General features: G+C 45.4%; 1 protein-coding gene across 5 annotated transcripts in view; it reads right to left on the bottom strand.

The window, feature by feature from the left end:
• The window catches only part of KCNH6 (potassium voltage-gated channel subfamily H member 6), a 125,915-nt gene that overhangs the window by 53,639 nt on the left and 51,060 nt on the right, over positions 1-21,216 (bottom strand). For 4 of the 5 annotated variants that reach the window (XM_081837623.1, XM_081837627.1, XM_081837625.1 and 1 more), the window contains exon 3: positions 9,400-9,555. In XM_081837623.1, the coding sequence (XP_081693749.1) occupies positions 9,400-9,555 (156 nt within the window). Of the gene's footprint in view, positions 1-803; positions 991-9,399; positions 9,556-21,216 lie in introns of those variants that run through there. The other variant, XM_081837626.1, reaches the window with a different exon arrangement.

Below are 21,216 nucleotides of genomic sequence, written 5' to 3' on the forward strand. Positions count from 1 at the left end.
AAATGTAACCTATCTGCAACATGCAACAGGCAAGGCAGTGGGGGGCTGGGGAAGGAGAGTCGGGTTAAAAGACTGAAAAGCACACCTACAGACATGCGCAGCTGGCACAGTTGCATTGTGTTCTACCAGCTAGTTTTGCCGCATCTGGCAAAAAGCTTAGGAAAGTCTCCCCAAGTCTCTGGGAAACAAGGCAAATTCTAGAGAGGAAGCAATGTTGTCCACTTAGAGACTCTTCCTTCCAAGTCTCCACATAGATTTCGTATTCCTTCGCTGGATTCTCAAGGCAACTGAATTCATAGACATGCCAAACTAAAGAGGCGTCCAGAATTGGGAGCTAAAATACTTCCTGTGTTGCTCTGGAATACAGAAGAGCAACCCCTTTTCCATGCTACAGAATATGCAGGACAGAATCTCTAGCTGTGGCTTAATTTTATCTGGTGCCTTGCTTGTACAAGGAGAATAGTGGCTTCATGTACGGAAGGGGATCTTTAGATCCAGGTTATGGTACCATTTATTGACAAAACTGTTGTGGGAGGAAATTCCCGCCTTTCCATTACAGCTTTCAAACAATGGCTTTCTCCAGTGATCACTGCATTTTTCTGGGTGATGAGCTTGCTGGCTTGCCAGGCAGCTGCTATCTAGACATAAACTGTGCCAGTTCCTTTACAGGGCAGCGGCTAGTCCAAACAAATTAACAGGATTGACAAAAGGAGGAGGAGGAGGGAAATGGGTGGACAGTAACAGTCCTGCAAATCCAGCAACGATACCTTAATAACTTAATATACATATAACAACACAATTACCTCTTCTGGATATTGGGTGAATACAAGCAAACAAGTTATCCATTGGGAATTTGCCTTTTACTATGCGGTTGCTTGGTTATGCATTTATGAAAACGCGGCATGATTTCCTAACTCTTGCCTTGAGAGACAATCGAGTGTGTCTCAAGGGGTAAAGTCAAAACACTGGAGAATCGCAATGCCTGCTGTGGCTGCAGAGATGTGTAACTTGTAGCTGCTGCCTCCTGCATTGTTCTTGCTGTGTTAGAGGCACCATAGTGACCTCTGTAGGGTGCAAGCCTGGGCAGCGTATATGGAGGTCCAGGACTATAGCTACTACTAAATAGCAGCAGCTTTGAGGACAGTGATCTTGGCTGCATTGGAAGTGATAGTGGGGGAGCTCAAAGTCTCCCCTAGCACTCCACACAAAGTCCAAATTGCCCTTCCTGTGCTGCTTAATGGCATGAGAGCAATAATTGTTTCCCCACCATTCAGCTGATGGCTGAAATCTTGGCTGTGGGGGAAAGTGGGCAGGGCTCTTCAGGGCTTAGAGGCCCACACCTAGAGCAGCAGAAGGTCACATGCAGCTCAGGATGGGAGATCAATTCAGTTCTCGCTGAAATTACCTAATTCATATTTTTCTGAAACCACGTGAGAAATGAAACACAGCCATCCTTCAAAACTGGCAGTGCAGTTCTTCAGCCAAGTAATACACATACTAGTGTAAAGTATGCATAGAAGGGCATATATTTTGGTGAAAATAATGCACCAAAATGCCTTATAGTAGGGAAAGTTGCTTGGCAACATTGTGTATAAAAAATGTGTTCTGCACAACAATGCTGGTGAATTTTCACAATAACTTTTTTTTAAAAAAAGGAAAACAAAGCAAAACAAAATGCAAACTGATTTGGAAATGTGGGGAATTGAATTTAAGACTGAAAAATTAAAAGCTGAGAGAACGTGGGACTGACATACAGTGGTACCTCGCAAGACGAATGCCTCGCAAGACGGAAAATGCGCAAAACGAAAGAGTTTTCCATTTTTTGAGTCGTTCCGCAAGACGAATTTCCCTATGGGCTTGCTTCACAAGACGAAACGTCTTGCGAGTTCTTGCGAGTTTGTTTCCTTTTTCTTAAAGCTGCTAAGCCGCTAATAGCCGCTAAGCCGCTAATAGCCGTGCTTCGCAAGACGAAAAAACCGCAAGACGAAGAGACTCGCGGAACGGATTAATTTCGTCTTGCGAGGCACCACTGTATTTACCTATCTGTACATGCACCTCATAGGTTGCAAGATTTCCCATCTGTGTTATGGAATCTCATGGCTTGAGCTGCCTTTTAAGGAACAGCTGGTCTTCTCTGCTTTTCCTCAGTGGTTTACAGATTGTAAATTCCAGGTATAAAATGAATTGGGACCACAGTGTGGGGGAAAGCGAGGTTAATCCTGCTCCACCCTGTGCTGTTTTCCTACCAAAAATCCTCCCCAGATGCCAAGTGCAGCAAATAGCATTTTCTGGTGAAAGATTAATGGGGGAGAGGAGGAATTTTTTTTGGGGGGGGGGTGTACATGAGTAGAAAGGGTTAACCCAGGGCCAGCCTATGACATTTGTGTGCCTAGGGGCAAAGGACAAGATGGCTCCTCCTCCTCATTCTGTTCACAGTCGCAGTGGCAGCTAGGCACAACCACTGCTGCCTCCAAGCAGAAGCAGATTTAGGGGAGCATGACCGGTTTGGTTGCACTAGGCCTCATTCTCCCTAACAGCAATTTTAATAAAACATCAGAACATCATAAAAAAAACCCTGCTTCTGACTGCAAGGTGAGGAGGGCGTAGAGAGACCAAGGATGTGAACATATAAATGGCCTCGGTCCTGTATACCTGAAGGAGCGTCTCCACCCCCATCATCCAGCCCGGACACTGAGATCCAGCGCCGAGGGCCTTCTGGCGGTTCCCTCACTGCGAGAAGTGAGGTTACAGGGAACCAGGCAGAGGGCCTTCTTGGTGGTGGCACCCACCCTGAGGAACGCCCTCCCTTCAGATGTGAAGGCAATAAGTAGCTATCTTATCTTTAAAACACATATGAAGGCAGCCCTGTTTAGGGAAGTTTTTAATATTTAATGCTGTATTGTTTTTAACACTCGATTGGAAGCCGCCCAGGAAACTCAGCCAGATGGGCGGGGTATAAATAATAAATTATTATTATTATTATTATTATTATTATTATTATTATGTGATTATGCATTCCTTCTGTTGTAGGGTCTTGGGATATCTGTCTTGCTGCTGTCAGTAGACGGGATCCCTGGCCAGAGTGGCCACTGGGATGACTAAATCTGGTGATTTTGTACTTATTGGCGTAACAGGATCCTCACCCTTCCTCTGCATTCAACCACAAAATACTAGAGTAGGTAAAGTTATACTTTTTAATTGGAACAATTGCTGTATTATACCTCGGGTTTCTTTTTTTAAAATAGTTAAGTACAAACAATACAAATAAACAACAACAAAGAAGAAGAGGTCATTACAGAAAGTTGTGTTAGCACAAGCAAGGATCAAAACATGTAAGGTACCCAAGACAACAACAAAAAGTCACATATATTATCCCAAGAAGACTCTTCCCAAGTGATCTAAATGAAGAGGGCCGTTTTATGCACGAGTTTCTGCTACTGGCATACAAAACATAATGCTATTTCAGGTAGTATATTGAGTCTGCTTTGCGGTTTGACTAGGCCGCAATCATTTCCTGGAGCCAGTGGAATAAAAAAACCGAATAAAAATTGGGGGGGGGGGGAGAGGCAGGTAAGCCCTGCCCCCCATAACTGATCACATAATGTAGCACACACACAAACACCATTTGAATGGTAATGCCCATCAACTCCCTCAAATATTTTATTGGGGGTGGCGGCGAAGGGACATTGGCCCCTAAGAGTTGGTTCCTATGCCTGGAGTTTTCCATTGCTGGGCTATTTCAAACCTGGTGGCTATTATCGAGAAAAATAACCCAGTTCCTTACGTGAAAGGAACCCTATCAAAAATTGATAAAAGTAATAGCCTATATGAAGGCGCCCAAAAGATGTTAAAGCAAAGATTATGGGATAATGCACACAGTGACTTGCGATCTCAATCACACGCAGTCTGTAGTCCGCTGGCAGTAGGAGTACAATATGGGCATGTCTTTAAGTTAACATCTTACATTAAAAACCTGACAGTACCAAACTATCGAAGGCTTTTCACTAAAGCTAGACTAAACGTCTTTCCTTCTGCAATGTTGGATGGCAGGTTGAGAGGAGTTCCCTACAAGGACAGACTTTGCTCGTGTGCACAAGACAACGATTCCATAAAACATATTTTGTTGCACTGTGCAAAATATGAGCAAGCCAGGGCTGAACTGATGCTACCCTTGCTGGTACCTTTCCTGGGAAAATCAGAGGTTCACTATGTCAGGTTCCTATTGGAAGACCGGACAAATGCTAGAACATTAGCAGTGGCAAAGTTTTTATCGGTGGTTGCAAGAACCAACGATCCCTATATTCTGAACAAAATGCTTGTTTAACCTGGAGGTAGGCTGTATGAATTGTGTATTGCTTTGTAACGATTTGTTGGGTCTCTGGACAGCTCAAAGATTGTTGTTGTTGATATAAGTAACAGCCTGTGGCGTGCAGTCATCATTTGTATTGTAATTCTGGATAGCTCAGCGTAAACACACCTGGCAACCTTGCAGTCCCAACCACATGTGGCCAATGTGCTTTTCCTTCCGCATCCCTGCCAACACCATGGGGCAGACCATGGATGGGGAACTGGTAGCAGCAGATGCTGTTGACATACGGTTCCCATCATCCTTGAACCCTGGCCAGGCCAGCTGGGGAATCTAATGGGAGTCCAAAACACTGGGAAGACCACAGGTTCTCTTACCTGTGGCCAAGGGTTTTTAGGCACTTATTCGGGGACTTCACCCTCATCTGCAAATATTACACTTGCTAGGAGTGACAAAGGTGCTCTAAAATATGATTTTAAGCTGTAGGGGAGGTCCTCGAGGCATCACACACCAAATATAAATTAATATTTTGGTTGCCAAATTATATGTGTAAGTAGCTGGCCAAATATTTGGTGGAGGGGCATAGAGCTCTCATCTTAACACAGTAACATCCCCATTCCTTTTATGCTTAGCTTTGATTTATTCTTATAGTGTATGTTAAACAATATATTCAAATAGCTCTCTTCACTGAAACTATGATGGACGCTGAGTTGCACCTATTTGGGTGGATCACAGAAATATTATAGGTAATGTATACCTGCTTTACCACCTTGTGATCTGTTGTTAAGTAGTGTAACCTAGAAGTAGGGGGCAGGGTCTGTGATTCACATACCGTTGAGGAGAAAGCTCTCTCCTCCCATTACCCCCATGGGAGTGACACTGTTCATGCACCATTGCTCTGCACTACATGGAACAGGTTTATTGATGCTGCCTAGTAGCCAGCATAGGGACGCGGGTGGCGCTGTGGTCTAAACGACAGAGCCTAGGGCTTGCCAATCAGAAGGTTGGCAGTTCGAATCCCCACAATGGGATGAGCTCCCATTGCTCAGTCCCAGCTCCTGCCAACCTAGCAGTTCGAAAGCACGTCAAAGTGCAAGTAGATAAATAGGTACCTCTCCAGTGGGAAGGTAAATGGCATTTCCGTGTGCTGCTCTGGTTCGCCAGAAGCGGCTTAGTCATGCTGGCCACATGACCCGGAAGCTGTACGCCGGCTCCCTCGGCCAATAAAGCGAGATGAGTGCCGCAACCCCAGAGTCGTCCCCAACTGGACCTAATGGTCAGGGGTCCCTTTACCTTTACCTTTAGTAGCCAGTGTAAGACAAAGGGTTGGACTAGATGACTCTTGAGGTTCATTCCAGCTCTACAATTCTATCATTCTATGATCTTGCTCCTTTTGGAATGCTTCAGCATTGTGGGTCCTAGTTGCAAAGCACCGCTTGCATTCATTGCACCAACGCAATTTTCTTGCAACACTGACATTATGCCATTCTACTTTATAAGGTGGACCTAGTACAGCAGTTAGTTCCCACTGGCCTCAAAATTTCCGGCCACGGACGCAGCGAGGCTTCTGGGCTGCAAGTATATGAGCAGCACTTCTGTACAAATGCATGTTCTGAAATAGAGGCATTGGAACCTGCCTTATGTCGAGTCAGACCAGTGGCTCATCTAGTTCAGTGTTGTCTACACTGAATGGCAGCATCATTCCAGACTTCAGACAGGAGACATCCCTAACCCTAACCCTAGCCTTAACCCTCCCTGGAGATGTTGGGGGTTGAACCTTGAAACATCTGCATCCACAGCTGTTGCTCCACCACTGAGCTCTGGCCATTAGAGGACTGTGGAATCAATTCATTAATCTATTTCTCTTTACAGTGGTACCTCTAGATGCGAACGGGATCCGTTCCGCGGGCCGCAATTCGCCACTTCCGCGCATGCGCGTGATGTCATTTTGACCCTCTGCGCATGCGCGAGCAGCGAAACCCGGAAGTAAAGCGCTCCGTTACTTCCGGGTCGCCACAGCGCGCAATCCAAAAATACTTATCCTGAAGCTACTTCAACCCAAGGTATGACTGTATTCTGATTGATGTATACATTAAGCAAAGTTGGGGTGCTTGCTGCAGTTATGTGTTTAGCCGTAACCTTTTGCAACAGACTGCAAAATTAAAACCAAAAGGATTCCATATTATGTTTTAAGTGTGATTCTTTTGAATTGTTTACAGTACCAGCTTTCTTTGAGAATCTAACCCAAAACAGACAAGTTGTTTTCAGGTTATATCAATGCCTATGCTATATGCTCTGCTCCTCCTTATAATAACTTTTTTGTTGTTGTATATTTTAGAGTGTAGGTGTTATAGTATTATCTTGATTTGTGATGTAATAGTTTGTACTTTCGCTTTTAAGAAAGCACAAACAAACACTAAAAAAAAAAAAAAAAGTTTGTGAGAAACCCAGATTTAAAAACTCCAAACCCCTAAAATTCTTCAATTTGTTTAGCGTATATGTATAGATACAGATGCCTAAAACATTTCTACAACTTGACAGGCAAAGTGGAAGGGAGCCTGCAAAGATCTCTGTAACTGTACTAAACACAAGATATACATGTCTACTCCAAAGTAAGTCCCATTGAGTTCAGTGGGGCTTACTCCCAGGGAAGTATGCCTGGGATTACAACCTTAGTAATTTAAGTTCTTTTTCATAAAAGGCTTATAGTACAATTTCTAGCTTTTGACTGAATCAAGTTAGCTTTTCCCAGTGCTTCCCCCCCCCCTAAAAAAAAATGTTCAGGGGTACCCTCATTTTGACTAAAGAAAATAACCATTTTATAGTTCAAATCGGGGAAAATAAATACAGTAAGCGGACAAAAGTACAAAGATTCACAAAATGCTTAGGGGTATGCGTACCCCTGCAACCCTCCAGGAAAAAAGCACTAGCTTCTCCTAATCTTAACATCTGCTACGTATTTGTTGAACATGTTTGGAAATGCACAGAGGTGGGAAATGCTTCTTCCACAGGTACCAACACTCATTAAGTCTACTGCTAATTTATACTGCAGCCTTATCACAAATGCATCAGATCATAGACTTCCTAACCTTAGAACAAGAACTTCCAAGGCCAGCCTGCACAGCAAAACGGGATCACTATGTTCCATTCATTTCCTTAATTTACTGAGTTCTTTTGAAAACCCCAGGGGCTGAAGTAATTTTACACATAACGCCTCCTAGTAGAATTTAAAGCTGCTGCCTGCTGAATTAATGCTGGACGCGGGTGGCGCTGTGGGTTAAACCACAGAGCCTAGGACTTGCCAATCAGAAGGTCGGCGGTTCGAATCGCCACGACGGGGTGAGCTCCCATTGTTCGGTCCCTGCTCCTGCCAACCTAGCAGTTCGAAAGCACGTCAAAGTGCAAGTAGAAAAATAGGTATCGCTCTGGCGGGAAGGTAAACGGCGTTTCCATGCGCTGCTCTGGTTCGCCAGAAGCAGCTTAGTCATGCTGGCCACATGCTGGCTCCCTTTACCTTTACCTTTACCATTTAAGGCAATTTATTACTTTGTCCCTGAATCTAAGGGTACATCTGCACTGGAAACCTGAACTGGTTTTATACTGGCTGTCATCTTCCTCTTATGAGGAACCCTGGAAATTGTTTTGAGAAGGTGTGGGGAATTCTGTCAAATAATTCCTAGTTCTTTCACAAAGATCCAACCCCCCCCCCCCCTTCTACAAATGCTGTTGAGTTGCTCAATTCTCCAAGTTGCACACAACATCTGGAATCAACAGCAGTCTTGGCCCGGTTGAAAGTAATTCTGATTCTTACTGGATCGCTGTAGACTGCCACCTGCTACTTCTCCCCATTTTACCAGTCATTCCTAGCATATGTGGAAAAACCTAGACTTACACGCACTGAGTAGATGAGACAATATCGTGAGCTCTCTGGAGCTCACACTTCTAGGTTGAGAAGGATGAGCCTGATGACATGTCTAGTTACGGCTGCAGGGAGTTGCTAATAGAGCCCTCCTGACTACAGGCACCTTGGCAATCCATGCTTGACGAAATTTGTATGGCCAGCTCAAAGAATTCTGATGTTCATGTTAAGAACCTTGTCCGTGATTTGATACTCTATCCTCTTGTTCTCACTTTCTTCCTTTCTACAAGGGACTGGTTTTCTTGTTGCCTCCTCCAAAGGCTTTGGGATAGCTCACATAGCGACCCGCGATCCCGATCTTATGTAATTTGTAGCCCAGTCGCAGCTGTAATCCAATACGGGTACGACTTTCAGATATCCTCATACCTTATGAATTTGTCTGTACCTACCTATCAGCGTTTATTTACCAAAGCCAGACTAAATGTATTTCCTTTGGAAGTTCTAAATGGCAGACTGAGAGGCATCCCCTATCAGAATAGGCTTTGTTTATGTTCTCAGGACGTCGATTGTATGAAGCATATCCTACTGCATTGTGGGCAATATGAGCAAGCAAGGGATCAACTGATCAAACCCTTACTGGGAAATTTGCCGGGAAAATCTGAAGCCTCCCATATTAAATACCTTTTGGAAGACAGATCAAATGATATTACACTGGCCGTGGCAAAGTTTCTTTCGGAGGATATAAGAAACAAAGATCACTATGCCCTAGGTGAAACAAAATGACTGCTTTGGTTTCTTTGGTTTCTTCCATCTGTCTTTCTGGCCGTTTTAACTGTGTCTAGTTTTGAAATTGTTTTGTGGATCTGTGGACCGCAATAAAGTTTTGATTGATTTGATTTGATTTGTTGCCTCCTCACATAAGGATTCCCTTCCTTCCCAATACACCAGATTAGAGAATTCACTTCCTACGGCCGTAGAGTTTTGAAGATCTTCCTCTGACAAAACATTCTTCCACAGTTGCCAGTGTGGTCACAACTCACTCAACGCGGCCACATACAAAGAGGTATCTGCATGCCATGTTCATGCCAAGTTCCAGAGAAAATTCAGAGATTCCATTTACCACCCACTTGCTGAAATTCCACCCCCTCACCTCCGTAGACTCCGCCCACCCACATCAAACTAGCATGTGCCTTTGCCCAAGGTAAAGGATTCTGAGCCACTTTGGGCTTCTCACCTGTTCGCCATCCTTGGGACAAGCGCTGGTGTAGGCTCTGCCGGGCACTTTTGGCAATGAGAGCTGCCAGGTCTTCAAAGTTCAAGATGAACATGATGACGACTCCTTCTTCATTCTTGACCGGGACCACATCCACCAAACACCGGATACAGGATGCTGCCATGAAAAAAACATGACACAACAAGTGAAGACGAGATGGAGAAGCAGCTCAGCCAGCAAGGAATGCACCACCCAGCCATCGCCAGTGTTAGACTACACTCAGCTCAAAACTGTTTTTTAATGAAGTCATTGTATCATCACCATCTGTTTATTTGTATGCCACTTTTCCGCAAAATTGTGCCCAAAGTGGCTCACAACATCTCATGTGATCAATGTTTTTTTATTTATTTAAGAAAAGCATATTAGAAACAATTAGAAACAATAATATCAATAATAATAATAATCCATGTGGAACTGGCGGAAATGACTGGCAGAATCCGAGACCAAGGTGAAGAGTCGGTGAAAGAAGATTGGAAAAAATTTAAAGTTTATTTACAGAAACATTGCAAAATTAAGGAATGTTAGAAGGTTGTTGGAATGAAGTAATGTGGTTTTAGCAGAAATGATATAAAGGATTAGGTTAAAAATTGTTTTATTAATTGGTGAAAGACGAGAATTACAGTATATTAAGATAAATTATTAGGATAAAAACAAAGCTGGAAAGGATTTGCTGAAACGTCTAACTGAACTAGAATACAAAAAAGGGAGGTGTGAGGAGGTCAAGGAAATAAGTAAAGGAAAGAAAGCTAAAATCATCATCATCATCATCATCATCATCATCATCCATGCACATTTTATTTAAATATGTAATTCAATTCCACACTGTCCCTGGATGCCCTCAATGTTCAAGAAGCTGTATATGAGACAGCGTTGCTGTGTTCTGGTGAAATAGCCCAGTACCAATAGTTTGGAAAGAGCACAAACTTGCAGCCTATAGAAAACAAGCTGCACTCATGTTACAAGAAACAAACCCAGTAAATTAGCTAAAGGGAGGAACTGGTGCTGTTTTGCACCAGAGTTACAAGTTATAGGTCCCTATGGATGGTGCTGTGGCAGTGATGCTGTCTGAGAGGATGGGTATTGCAACCAAGACCGTTTGGTAAATTAATCTTTGTGTATGATCATGTACAGGACGCGGGTGGCGCTGTGGGTTAAACCACAGAGCCTAGGACTTGCCAATCAGAAGGTCGGCGGTTCGAATCCCCGCAAAGGGGTGAGCTCCCGTTGCTCGGTCCCTGCTCCTGCCAACCTAGCAGTTCGAAAGCACGTCAAAGTGCAAGTAGATAAATAGGTACCGCTCTGGCGGGAAGGTAAACGGCGTTTCCGTGCGCTGCTCTGGTTCGCCAGAAGTGGCTTGGTCATGCTGGCCACATGACCCGGAAGCTGTACGTCGGCTCCCTCGGCCAATAAAGCGAGATGAGCGCCGCAACCCCAGAGTCGGCCACGACTGGACCTAATGGTCAGGGGTCCCTTTACCTTTATGATCATGTATGATCATGTGTAGACAGGACAACAGAAGGATGACTCTCCCCTAGCATTCTCTTGCAAAGTCCCCACCCAAAAACGAATTATCATGTGGTGAATTCAGCAGAGCCTTACATTCTGAAAAGCACCACCTCATTTAAAAGTCAGCCATATGCAGCACAGGGATTGGGAACCTCTGGCACTCTGGATGCAACTAGACTCCAACTCCCATCCATCCTGGATGGATGACCAGGGATGACAGAAGCTGTAGATCAGGCACAGGCAAACTCCGGCCCTCCAGATGTTTGGGACTACAATTCCCATCATCCCTGACCACTGGTCCTGTTAGCTAGGGAGGATGGGAATTGTAGTCCCAAACATCTGGAGGGCCGGAGTTTGCCTATGCCTGCTGTAGACCAACAACATCTGGATGGCCGCAGGTTCCCTATCCCTGCTCTATTAAGGGGTCTGTTGTGGTAGCTTCACGAAGTTCTCTGAACCCCAGGACCAATGAGCTTTGCCATGAGAACATAGCCAGCCAATTACTCACTGGAGTTAATGAAAGTTATGTCTGATTATTTTTTAAAAAAATAACAAGGAGGCAATGAGAGCTACTTCTAATGCAGGGTTTAGATTTCAAAACCAAAGAAAGCAGCTTCTTGTTACGGCTCTCTAGTAACCAAGAAAAGTAGAAGTAAGAGTAGTCATAGTAGCAGTATTTTGGCTTACAACCAAAACAATGCTAAAATATGGTATCTTCTAAGCAGCTTGAACCACAACACAGCACAAAACAGTCTGGATTTAGCTCACTGATTATAGTCTATCTCTGATGAAAAAAGTAACGTGTGAAATAGTCCTTTCTTTGGCATGTTGTCTTTCCCACGTGACAATGATTTGCCACTACGGCTGCAGTGATGGTAGTAACAGATGCTACACTACTACACACAATCGAACAAAATGCTGTCTCAGGGCCAAACAACATGTGATGCTTAGCTGTGTCATTGTACCTAGTGTGTGTGTTGTTCTTTTTTAAAAATAATAATAATGCAGATTGTATTATATTGCATGACTGCACGAAAAATGACAAAATTTTCAGAGGCAAATATTATTTTGAACTACATACCTACTATATGGAATTGGACAAGTGGACAATGTAAATGGACTTTTTGTGCCCTTACTATGGACAAAAGACTGATATTGCTGCCTTGGAAAGTTAAATGTACGGCCCCATTTATTCAATGGATCGAAGACCTCACTATAGTTGCAACCCAGAGACACCAACATGCCTCCCACATTGAGGGGGCCCAGCGTCGTGTGACATCATGCGCCCCTCTACACAACACGTGAGTTCTTGGGCGGCAGTGGGGGGGGGGAGGAGTACAGAGGGCAATCTTAACCTGTGTTGTTCAGGGAGTCCGTTTGAGTCCTAGAACTGTTTGAAAACCAAGATGCGGCTTCAGATTGGCTGCAGGAGCTACATGGGTCAATGATCTGACTAGCTGCACTGGCAGAGGACAACTAGCCCTTTGACCTGGCAAGAAAGAGTTGCTATGCTTACTGGACCAAGTGGGGAGCAAATGGGAGCAAATGAAGAAATCAAGACTAGACAGGATATTGCTTCTGCCCTTCTCCGCCCAGTCTTTCCCCACTCAATACATCTTCCAGTGACACAGTTAGTCCCCGGGTTGTGTAAGGCACATATTTCTTATCTCAAACAGCTCAAGCAATTGCACAGGGGACAAGGCTTAACACAGCACCCGGCCCTACGTAGCGCTGATTCTATGCTTTCCCTGGCAGCGCTCCCTCTTCATCTGTCGCCGCTGCAGCGGGAGGAGAGCGGATGAGATTGCTTTTGCCCATGCAGTTTTAAAGAGCTCAGGTTCCCATAGCTAGGAGCAGATGGCCAGCGTCTCAAAACTTCAAAATCTACAGTGACGTCAGCTACACACAATGCAAGTTGCTGCTGGAAGGGGAGGGAGAGAGGAAGGGGGGGTTGTATCCATTTAAATCCAGGCTCTGTGATTTTAAAATCTATTTAAGAACCAGGTGGTTTAGAAGCCAGGAGGGGGGGGGGGTTTCAACGATGAAATTACCAGTATTTAGGGAACGGGCTTTAGCACATCATAAGCGAGGAACACATAGCAGCCTCAATCACAGTGGCATTCTTGTTTTGATTTATTGTTTTAGCTGAAGATTGTAATGGGTAAAAATTATCAGTCCACAAAAGGCTCAGAATATTGAAGTTCTAGTTACTTTTTACAGGATTTATTAGGGGGAAAAACATATGCTGCCAGCAGAGGGCAGTATCTCCAGGGGAAAAAGTGGTGGAATTAGTCATAGGAAAGGTTTTATCAGTACCGTATTTTTTGCTCTATAAGACTCACTTTTTCCCTCCTAAAAAGTAAGGGGAAATGTGTGTGCGTCTTATGGAGCGAATGCAGGTTGCGCAGCTATCCCAGAAGCCAGAACAGCAAGAGGGATTGCTGCTTTCGCTGTGCAGCGATCCCTCTTGCTGTTCTGGCTTATGAGATTCAGAATATATTTTTTCTTGTTTTCCTCCTCCAAAAACTAGGTGCGTCTTATGGTCTGGTGCGTCTTATAGAGTGAAAAATACGGTAGTTGTTAATATCTGCAGCATTGCTGAGTACCAGGGTGCACAAGTCTGCAGTAGTGCTCTGTTTAAAGTACCTCCAAATTGAGGGAGAAGTGAAATGAAAGGAGTGACGCCAGTAATGCTCAGGTAGACAGCATTAACAGGAGAGATCTTAGCTGCATGTTGGGCAAATGGGATAATTGGCCCTGGGTGATACTGTATTTGCTGGAGGTATAGTTCTGGGGCCACTTCCCCTCTTGGGCACTGTAACTTGGTAGACCCTCTACCCTAGAAATAGCATATCAATGCCTCCATCTTCCCGACATGTTCATTATGGGTTGTGAATTCAACTGAGGCAGGGGTCAGCAAACTTTTTCAGAAGGGCCAGTACACTGTCCCTCAGACCTTGTGGGGAGCCGGACTATATTTTTTTTGGGGGGGGGGAATTATGCAAGGGCACCACGAGCCTCGGTGGCTGTTTACCTGTGTCTTGCGAGCAGCAGGGCCTGGTGGCAGCGGAGGGAAGATGAGCGACGCGCGAAAGGGTTCCAGAGATGGGCTGCTTAAAATGGCGGTGGCTGCTGCTGCTGCTGGCACCAACAAAGCCCAGCCCCCTTCCTCCTCTAGGCAGGGCAGGGAGAAGCCAGGAGGGAGGGAGGGAGGGAGGAGGCGCCGCCGAGTGAGGGAGAGAATGTGCACGCTGGCGATCCACGCAGCGATTCCCGGACCGTCCGTGGGCCGGATCCAGAAGGCAATTGGGCCTGATCCGGCCCGCGGGCCTTAATTTGCCGACCCATGAACTAAGGTATACTCAGCGAACACCCACGGAAATGAATGAATCTATATTAATTGTGTCATCTCACTGGGTCTACTCTTGAGTAGGACTAACACTGGCTGCAGCATTATTACACTAACAATTGTTTCCTGAGCTGAGGGACACATACATGTGCAGAAACTGAACTATTCCAGACCAAATAAGGCAAACTAGAGGTTAAGGCAAAATGGTTTTGGGTGGCACAGGTATCTCAGCTAGAACTTTTTCTGGTTTCATTCTCTGACAACCCACTGGCTCAGGCAGGGTCTGGTTTACGTATGGTAGCCATACGTTCAAAATTTCCAGGTCATACCTGGAATACTGCATTCGAAAGCAGTGTTCAGGCGGAAATCTGGATGTATGGCAACCCATGTCAGCAGTGCCGTTTTTGCCAATTTCTCTGAAAAATAGCTCAAAAACGTCATTGTTTAAAAGCAATTTTGCCAGAAAAGCTCGACAACTTTTGTGTCTGGACTTTCATTTTTTGAAATATGGCAACCCTAGATTTACGGAGCCCCTGTTCTGATTCTGAGTGGTGCCTGATATGGGATGGTAGGGATTAATAGAAATCTGGCACTTAAATTTAGGAAATGGAATTATATCTCAAGACAAAACCACACAACCAGAGGTCTCAGGGTTGACAGAAAGTTAGAGAAAGGGGCAAGAAGGCTAAGTCATCTCTCTTGTGTTCTGCTTCCCCATCTACTCCACCCCTGAGAAACTTAAAATGTAGACCTTGGGGGGCTATTTTCCTTAGGACAAGAGAGCAAAAGATTGTAATGATGGACTGGAAAGGAGCGCAGCAGGCAAGAGCATGCAGAATTTGGTGCAGGGTCCAAGTACAGCCCACTAGACAGCTTTTTCGCCACCCTCAGTTTCCAGCATTGCAAAGGCTCCTTCAGACACCAGTACTTCTTCCAGCTGCAGCTGTGTCTTTTGAAAAAGCCTTGCTATGTAGCTGAGTTGTTGTTGTTTAGTTGTTTAGTCGTGTCCGACTCTTCGTGACCCCATGGACCAGAGCATGCCAGGCACTCCTGTCTTCCACTACCTCCTGCAGTTTTGTCAAACTCATGCTGGTAGCTACGAGAACACTGTCCAACCATCTCATCCTCTGTCTTCCCCTTCTCCTTGTGCCCTCCATCTTTCCCAACATCAGGGTCTTTTCCAGGGAGTCTTCTCCTCTCATGAGGTGGCCAAAGTTTTGGAGCCTCAGCTTCACGATCTGTCCTTCCAGTGAGCACTCAGGGCTGATTCTCTTCAGAATGGAGAGGTTTGATCTTCTTGCAGTCCACGGGACTCTCAAGAGTCTCCTCCAGCAGCGTAATTCAAAAGCATCAATTCTTTGGCGATCAGCCTTTTTTATGGTCCAGCTCTCACTTCCATACATCACTACTGGGAAAACTATAGCCGAGTAGCCAAAACTAATTGTAAGGCTTCCTTGCTTAAGTGACACAGGCATGTAATCAACCTTGATTACTCCCGCTTTTAGGTTCCATCCCAAATGAACAAGGGCTCCAGGGAGAAAGTGAAGCCCCTACACACAACAAAATGCCTTTTCCCATCAGGGTATTTTTTAAAAGTGTAAGGGACAGCCAAGGATTTTGTTGCACTAGAAAAACCCAGATAAGCGAGAGATAGGATGCAAGGGAAGAATATTAAGGTTTTTTATTCTGATTCACACAGAGACAGCAGCCCAGTACAGTGGTACCTCGGGTTAAGAACTTAATTTGTTCTGGAGGTCCATTCTTAACCCAAAACTGTTCTTAACCTGAGGTACCACTTTAGCTATTGGGGCCTCCTGCTGTCACCGCACTGCAATTTCTGTTCTCATCCTGAAGCAAAGTTCTTAACCCGAGGTACTATTTCTGGGTTAGCAGAGTCTGTAACCTGAAGCGTCTGTAACCTGAAGCATCTGTAACCCGAGGTACCACTGTAGATTGAAAAGCCATTTTCTGGCTCAGTTCCTGTGATGTTAGTGAAGCAATCCCCATGGGGTGGCACAATGAGAAATGCTGGGAAAACTTAACTTAAATAGGAAGAGTGTGAACAGCAGGCTGTTTACAGGAAGCTTATCAAGACTAGAGAAAGGGATGGAAAGAAGAGGATAACCAAAACAGCAATTAGAGCAGAAAATAGATGGAGCAAAACTAATTGATGTCGTCAGGAAAGATTTGGCTTCTTGGACCATGGTCTCCACTTCCTGGAGGGAGGACTTCTAGCAAGAGATGGGCTGCACCTCACAGCAGCTGGCAAGAATGTATTTGCTAAGAGTCTCACGAAACTGATCAGGAGAGTTTTAAACTAAGTCCCACAGGGGAGGGAGAAAATATTAACACAGGACAGGGGGCCACCTGGATGGAACTGGGGATAATAGTTCCATTGATGCACAGGAATCTGAAGTGAGCCTACATAAATCTGCTAAAGGGCATGAAGAGACCATAAGGAAGCAGCTGGAGAAGAAATCTGATTCAGTTCACCTGTTGTTGTTGTTGTTGTTGTTGTTGTTTAGTCGTTTAGTCGTGTCCGACTCTTCGTGACCCCACGGACCAGAGCATGCCAGGCACTCCTGTCTTCCATTGCCTCCTGCAGTTTGGTCAAACTCATGCTGGTAGCTTCCAGAACACTGTCCAACCATCTCGTCCTGTGTCGTCCCCTTCTCCTTGTGCCCTCTATCTTTCCCAACATCAGGATCTTTTCCACGGAGTCTTCTCTTCTCATGAGGTGGCCAAAGTATTGGAGCCTCAGCTTCACGATCTGTCCTTCCAGTGAGCATTCAGGGCTGCCTTTGTCCATGGAGTTTTCTTGGCAGGGATACTGGAGTGGCTTGCCGGTTCCTGACCCAGGTGGATCACGTTTGGTCAAAACTCTCCACTATGACCTGTCCATCTTGGGTGGCCCTGCACGGCATAGCTCATAGCTTCTCTGAGTTATTCAAGCCCCTTCGCCACGGCAAGGCAGTGATCCATGAAGGATCAGTTCACCTACTGTTAGGCAAATTGGGGCAACAGCTTCAGGCAGCAGATGCTAGGAGGTACCTGTGGCAGCTCCCTGGCTGTAACTCCCAAGGCCCCCCAGACCACTCCGCACTTTTGGCATGGAGAAAGGAAATAAAGAAAAGTTTCTCTCTCTCTCCCATAACTCTAGAACCCACAGGCATCCAATGAAGCTGAATGTTGGAGGAGAGGATTTTGGAAAGATAAAAAGATCCAGCAGGACTTTCTTAAGTTCTTAAAAAACATCCTCCAAATGACAACCAAAGCAAGATTGTTTTTTGCTCTTGCCACCTTCAGACCCAGGAGGAAATCATAAGAGGCAGAGCAGGAATCTCAGGACTCATTCAGACATCTGTTTGCACAGCGATTTCTAAGCACAGGTCTGTGATTTACAGAGTGCATGTGATTTGTCCCACCGCTTTCCCCAGGAAAAGTTACTGTTTACTGCTGAATTGGAACTAACGTCAACCCGACTGATGTTTGTTCCAATTCAGCGATAAACAGTAGGTATTCCTGGGGAAAGCAGCGGGATGAAGAAACACATAAACCTCTCGGACACAGAACTAGAAATCTGTGCCTAGAAATCGGGACTCCAATGGAAGTCTGGATAGGGCAAAGGAAATGAGGCATTCCTTTGGGCAAGTATGTAGTCTCCAAAACTAGTCAGTTCAAAACATACTCAGATGAAATACAAGCCGGATGCTGGAGTTCTGATGTAACATGCTTGTTTCCAAAAAGCCTCACATCGTAGGAGGTGAAATGACACACCGTCTTGTGTACCAGCCACAGCTTCTAAAAGGGTTATCCAGGGGCACATTAGAGTACACAATCTGCAGGTTTGTTTCAGTACAAACACATCTACAAACACTTGCTGAGAGCTCATTTGCATCTTCTCTTTTCCGTTTTTGGACGGTATTTGCATTGTTTTTGATGTTCCCAACATCACAGTTTTCTACCCACACAATCAAGCCTCCCTGGTGTCTGGCATATCACACCACCTGGGGGCAAAGGTGCTAGATCTCTCTTTCACTGCAATTAAAAATGTTATTCCTCTTTTTATCATTTTTGACTTACAGCCAAAAGACAAATGCAAACTGTTTCGTGTAGGGACTCCAGTGGCTGGATCGTCTCTGGCAAGTTGGTCGTCCTCATAGAACAAGCAGCACTTGCACACGCAATTCCCACAACAGACTGGAGATTCAGGAGGAATCATACAATTTGGTTTTGGATGTTCTGAACCTCATGGAATAGAAGAGAGACTATGGTGTCCAATCCCATGTTTTTGAGGTTGAATGAACTGTTATCATGAATGCCAGATAAATTGCAATTAATCGGTAGACACAGATTCTTTCCACACCAGGGTTCTTTATGCTGTGGAGTCATTGCTATTCCACAGTCAGCTGGAAGCAGAATTAAAACGGTAGTTCCATAAGCACTTAATTATAGCAGTATGTTGCCTATTGCAATACTACATTGTCCCCCTGTGTCTGTTATGGGCGGACTTCTGTTGTCTGCATGAAAACATAGACAGACACAAGACATTTGCTTCAGGTTTTACTTTTACTTTTTAGTGTGGTCTATAAGGGGACGCAGGTGATCTTGGACGCAGACACACATAGACACACACAAGACATTTGCATAGACACACACAAGACATTTGCTTCAGGTTTTACTTTTACTTTTTAGTGTGGTCTATAAGGGGACGCAGGTGATCTAGGACTTGCCGATCGCATGGTCGGCGGTTCGAATCCCCACGGCGGGGTGAGCTCCCGTTGTTCGATCCCAGCTCCTGCCCACCTAGCAGTTCGAAAGCACCCTTAAGCGCAAGTAGATAAATAGGTACCGCTTTATAGCGGGAAGGTAAACGGCGTTTCCGTGTGCTGCTCTGGTGCCGGTTCTCCAGAGCAGCTTCGTCACGCTGGCCACATGACCCGGAAGTGTCTGCGGACAGCGCTGGCTCCCGGCCTCTAGAGTGAGATGAGTGCACAACTCTAGAGTCTGTCAAGACTGGCCCGTACGGGCAGGGGTACCTTTACTTTTATAATTCTTCAAGACAGAATTCACTTATGTTCAGCTAATGTAGGAACGTCAAAATATTGTGCACAGCTAAGGAGTTGTTATTGTTTTTAAAATCTGTATACCGCCCTATACCCGCAGGTCTCAGGGCAGTTCACAACATAAACGCACAATATAAAAAGACAAAAACACAACTGTTCTGGGGCACGATCGTTTGGGGTATCTAGAAATTTTACCATGTATATAGCCAGTCTATGTGAGGTTAGTTAAAGTCATCCATAACCACATTTTCTCTTTTAGTTGCTTTCTTCTCAAGATCTCCCTGAGCATTTTGTTCAGGGGAACAATAGAATATCCCCAATAGTAAATTACCTTTTGGGCCCAGTGTCACCACCCAGAGTGATTCTGTGAAGGAATCTGCCCCTTTGGGGATTTCTAACTTGCTGGATTTGTGCTCTCTTTGACATGCAGAGTGACACCACCTCCTTCCCTGTCCTTTCTTGTCTCCTGTATCCAGGAGTGAAGTCAAACTGCTACGTTTGCAGCACCAAAGTGACCTCCCTGGACACAAGCCTGGTTTGCAGAGGGTCACAGCTCAGAGAGAGAAGAGGGGCAAAGCTGGGAAATAATGGGAGAAGCAGAGCAGAAACAGCTGGCTGACACGTTATCACTAGAGAGCATTCCAGACCCCACCCCCTTCTCCCCAAACCCAGCGAGCATTGAAAGTAGGAGAGCAGAGAGCTAAGAGACAATTGGCCCTAGGCAGCCACCGTAAGGGGGGTGGAGCTGTTGACGACTGGGAAGGGGAGGGGGGAGGAGATTACTTGGAGCAACCAAAGAGGCTGCATTTCTACTCCTCTCTCTGTGAATATTGAATAAAGACATTGGTAACAGCTTCTTGTGTGGGTTAAACCACAGAGCCTAGGTCTTGCCAATCAGAAGGTCGGCGGTTCGAATCCCCGTGACGGGGTGAGCTCCTGTTGCTCGGTCCCTGCTCCTGCCAACCTAGCAGTTTGAAAGCACATCAAAGTGCAAGTACATAAATAGGTACCACTCCATCAGGAAGGTAAACGGCGTTTCCGTGTGCTGCTCTGGTTCGCCATAAGCAGCTTAGTCATGCTGGCCACATGACCCGGAAGCTGTACGCCGGCTCCCTCGGCCAATAAAGTGAGATGAGCGCCGCAACCCCAGAGTCATCTGCTACTGGACCTTATGGTCAGGGGTCCCTTTACCTTTACCTTTTAGAGCTTCTTGTCTTTCCATTACAGTGGTACCTCAGGTTACATACGCTTCAGGTTACACATGCTTCAGTTTACATCCCGCTAACCCAGAAATAGTGCTTCAGGTTAAGAACTTTGCTTCAGGATGAGAACAGAAATCGTGCTCTGGTGGCATGGCGGCAGCAGGAGGCCCCATCAGCTAAAGTGGTGCTCAAGTTAAGAACAGTTTCAGGTTAAGAACGGACCTCCGGAACGAATTAAGTACTTAACCCGAGGTACCACTATACTGACAGCCTGCTATGAGGGGGGGGGGGGTCAGATTCCCTGAAGCCTGGCAGCAGTGTGGCTGGAAGTCCTGGGCTGCCCAGACGACAAGACGCCGCTCTAAGCCTCACTGATGTGTCCAAAGGAAAGTGGAGCAAAAGATTTGACAACAGTTAGGCTGTAGGAGTTGCTGGAAGGAGGGACATGAGGTGCTATCCATCTTAAGGGCTCTACTCTGGTGGGGATATCTTCGAGAGAAGAAAGGGATAAGTAGTAAACTCTATCCTTCCTATAGAGTTTATATTCAGGGATAACCGTTGTCCCACCAGTTCTCTCCATTCTTCTTTTGCATTGCAAAACCATCTGTCCCCTGTGACCAAGACCAGGTGTGAACACTAAAAACCAGATTCTTGC

This window comes from Podarcis erhardii, assembly GCF_964252035.2.
Source record: "Podarcis erhardii genome assembly, chromosome: 13".
NCBI classification, from domain to species: Eukaryota; Metazoa; Chordata; class Lepidosauria; order Squamata; family Lacertidae; genus Podarcis; species Podarcis erhardii.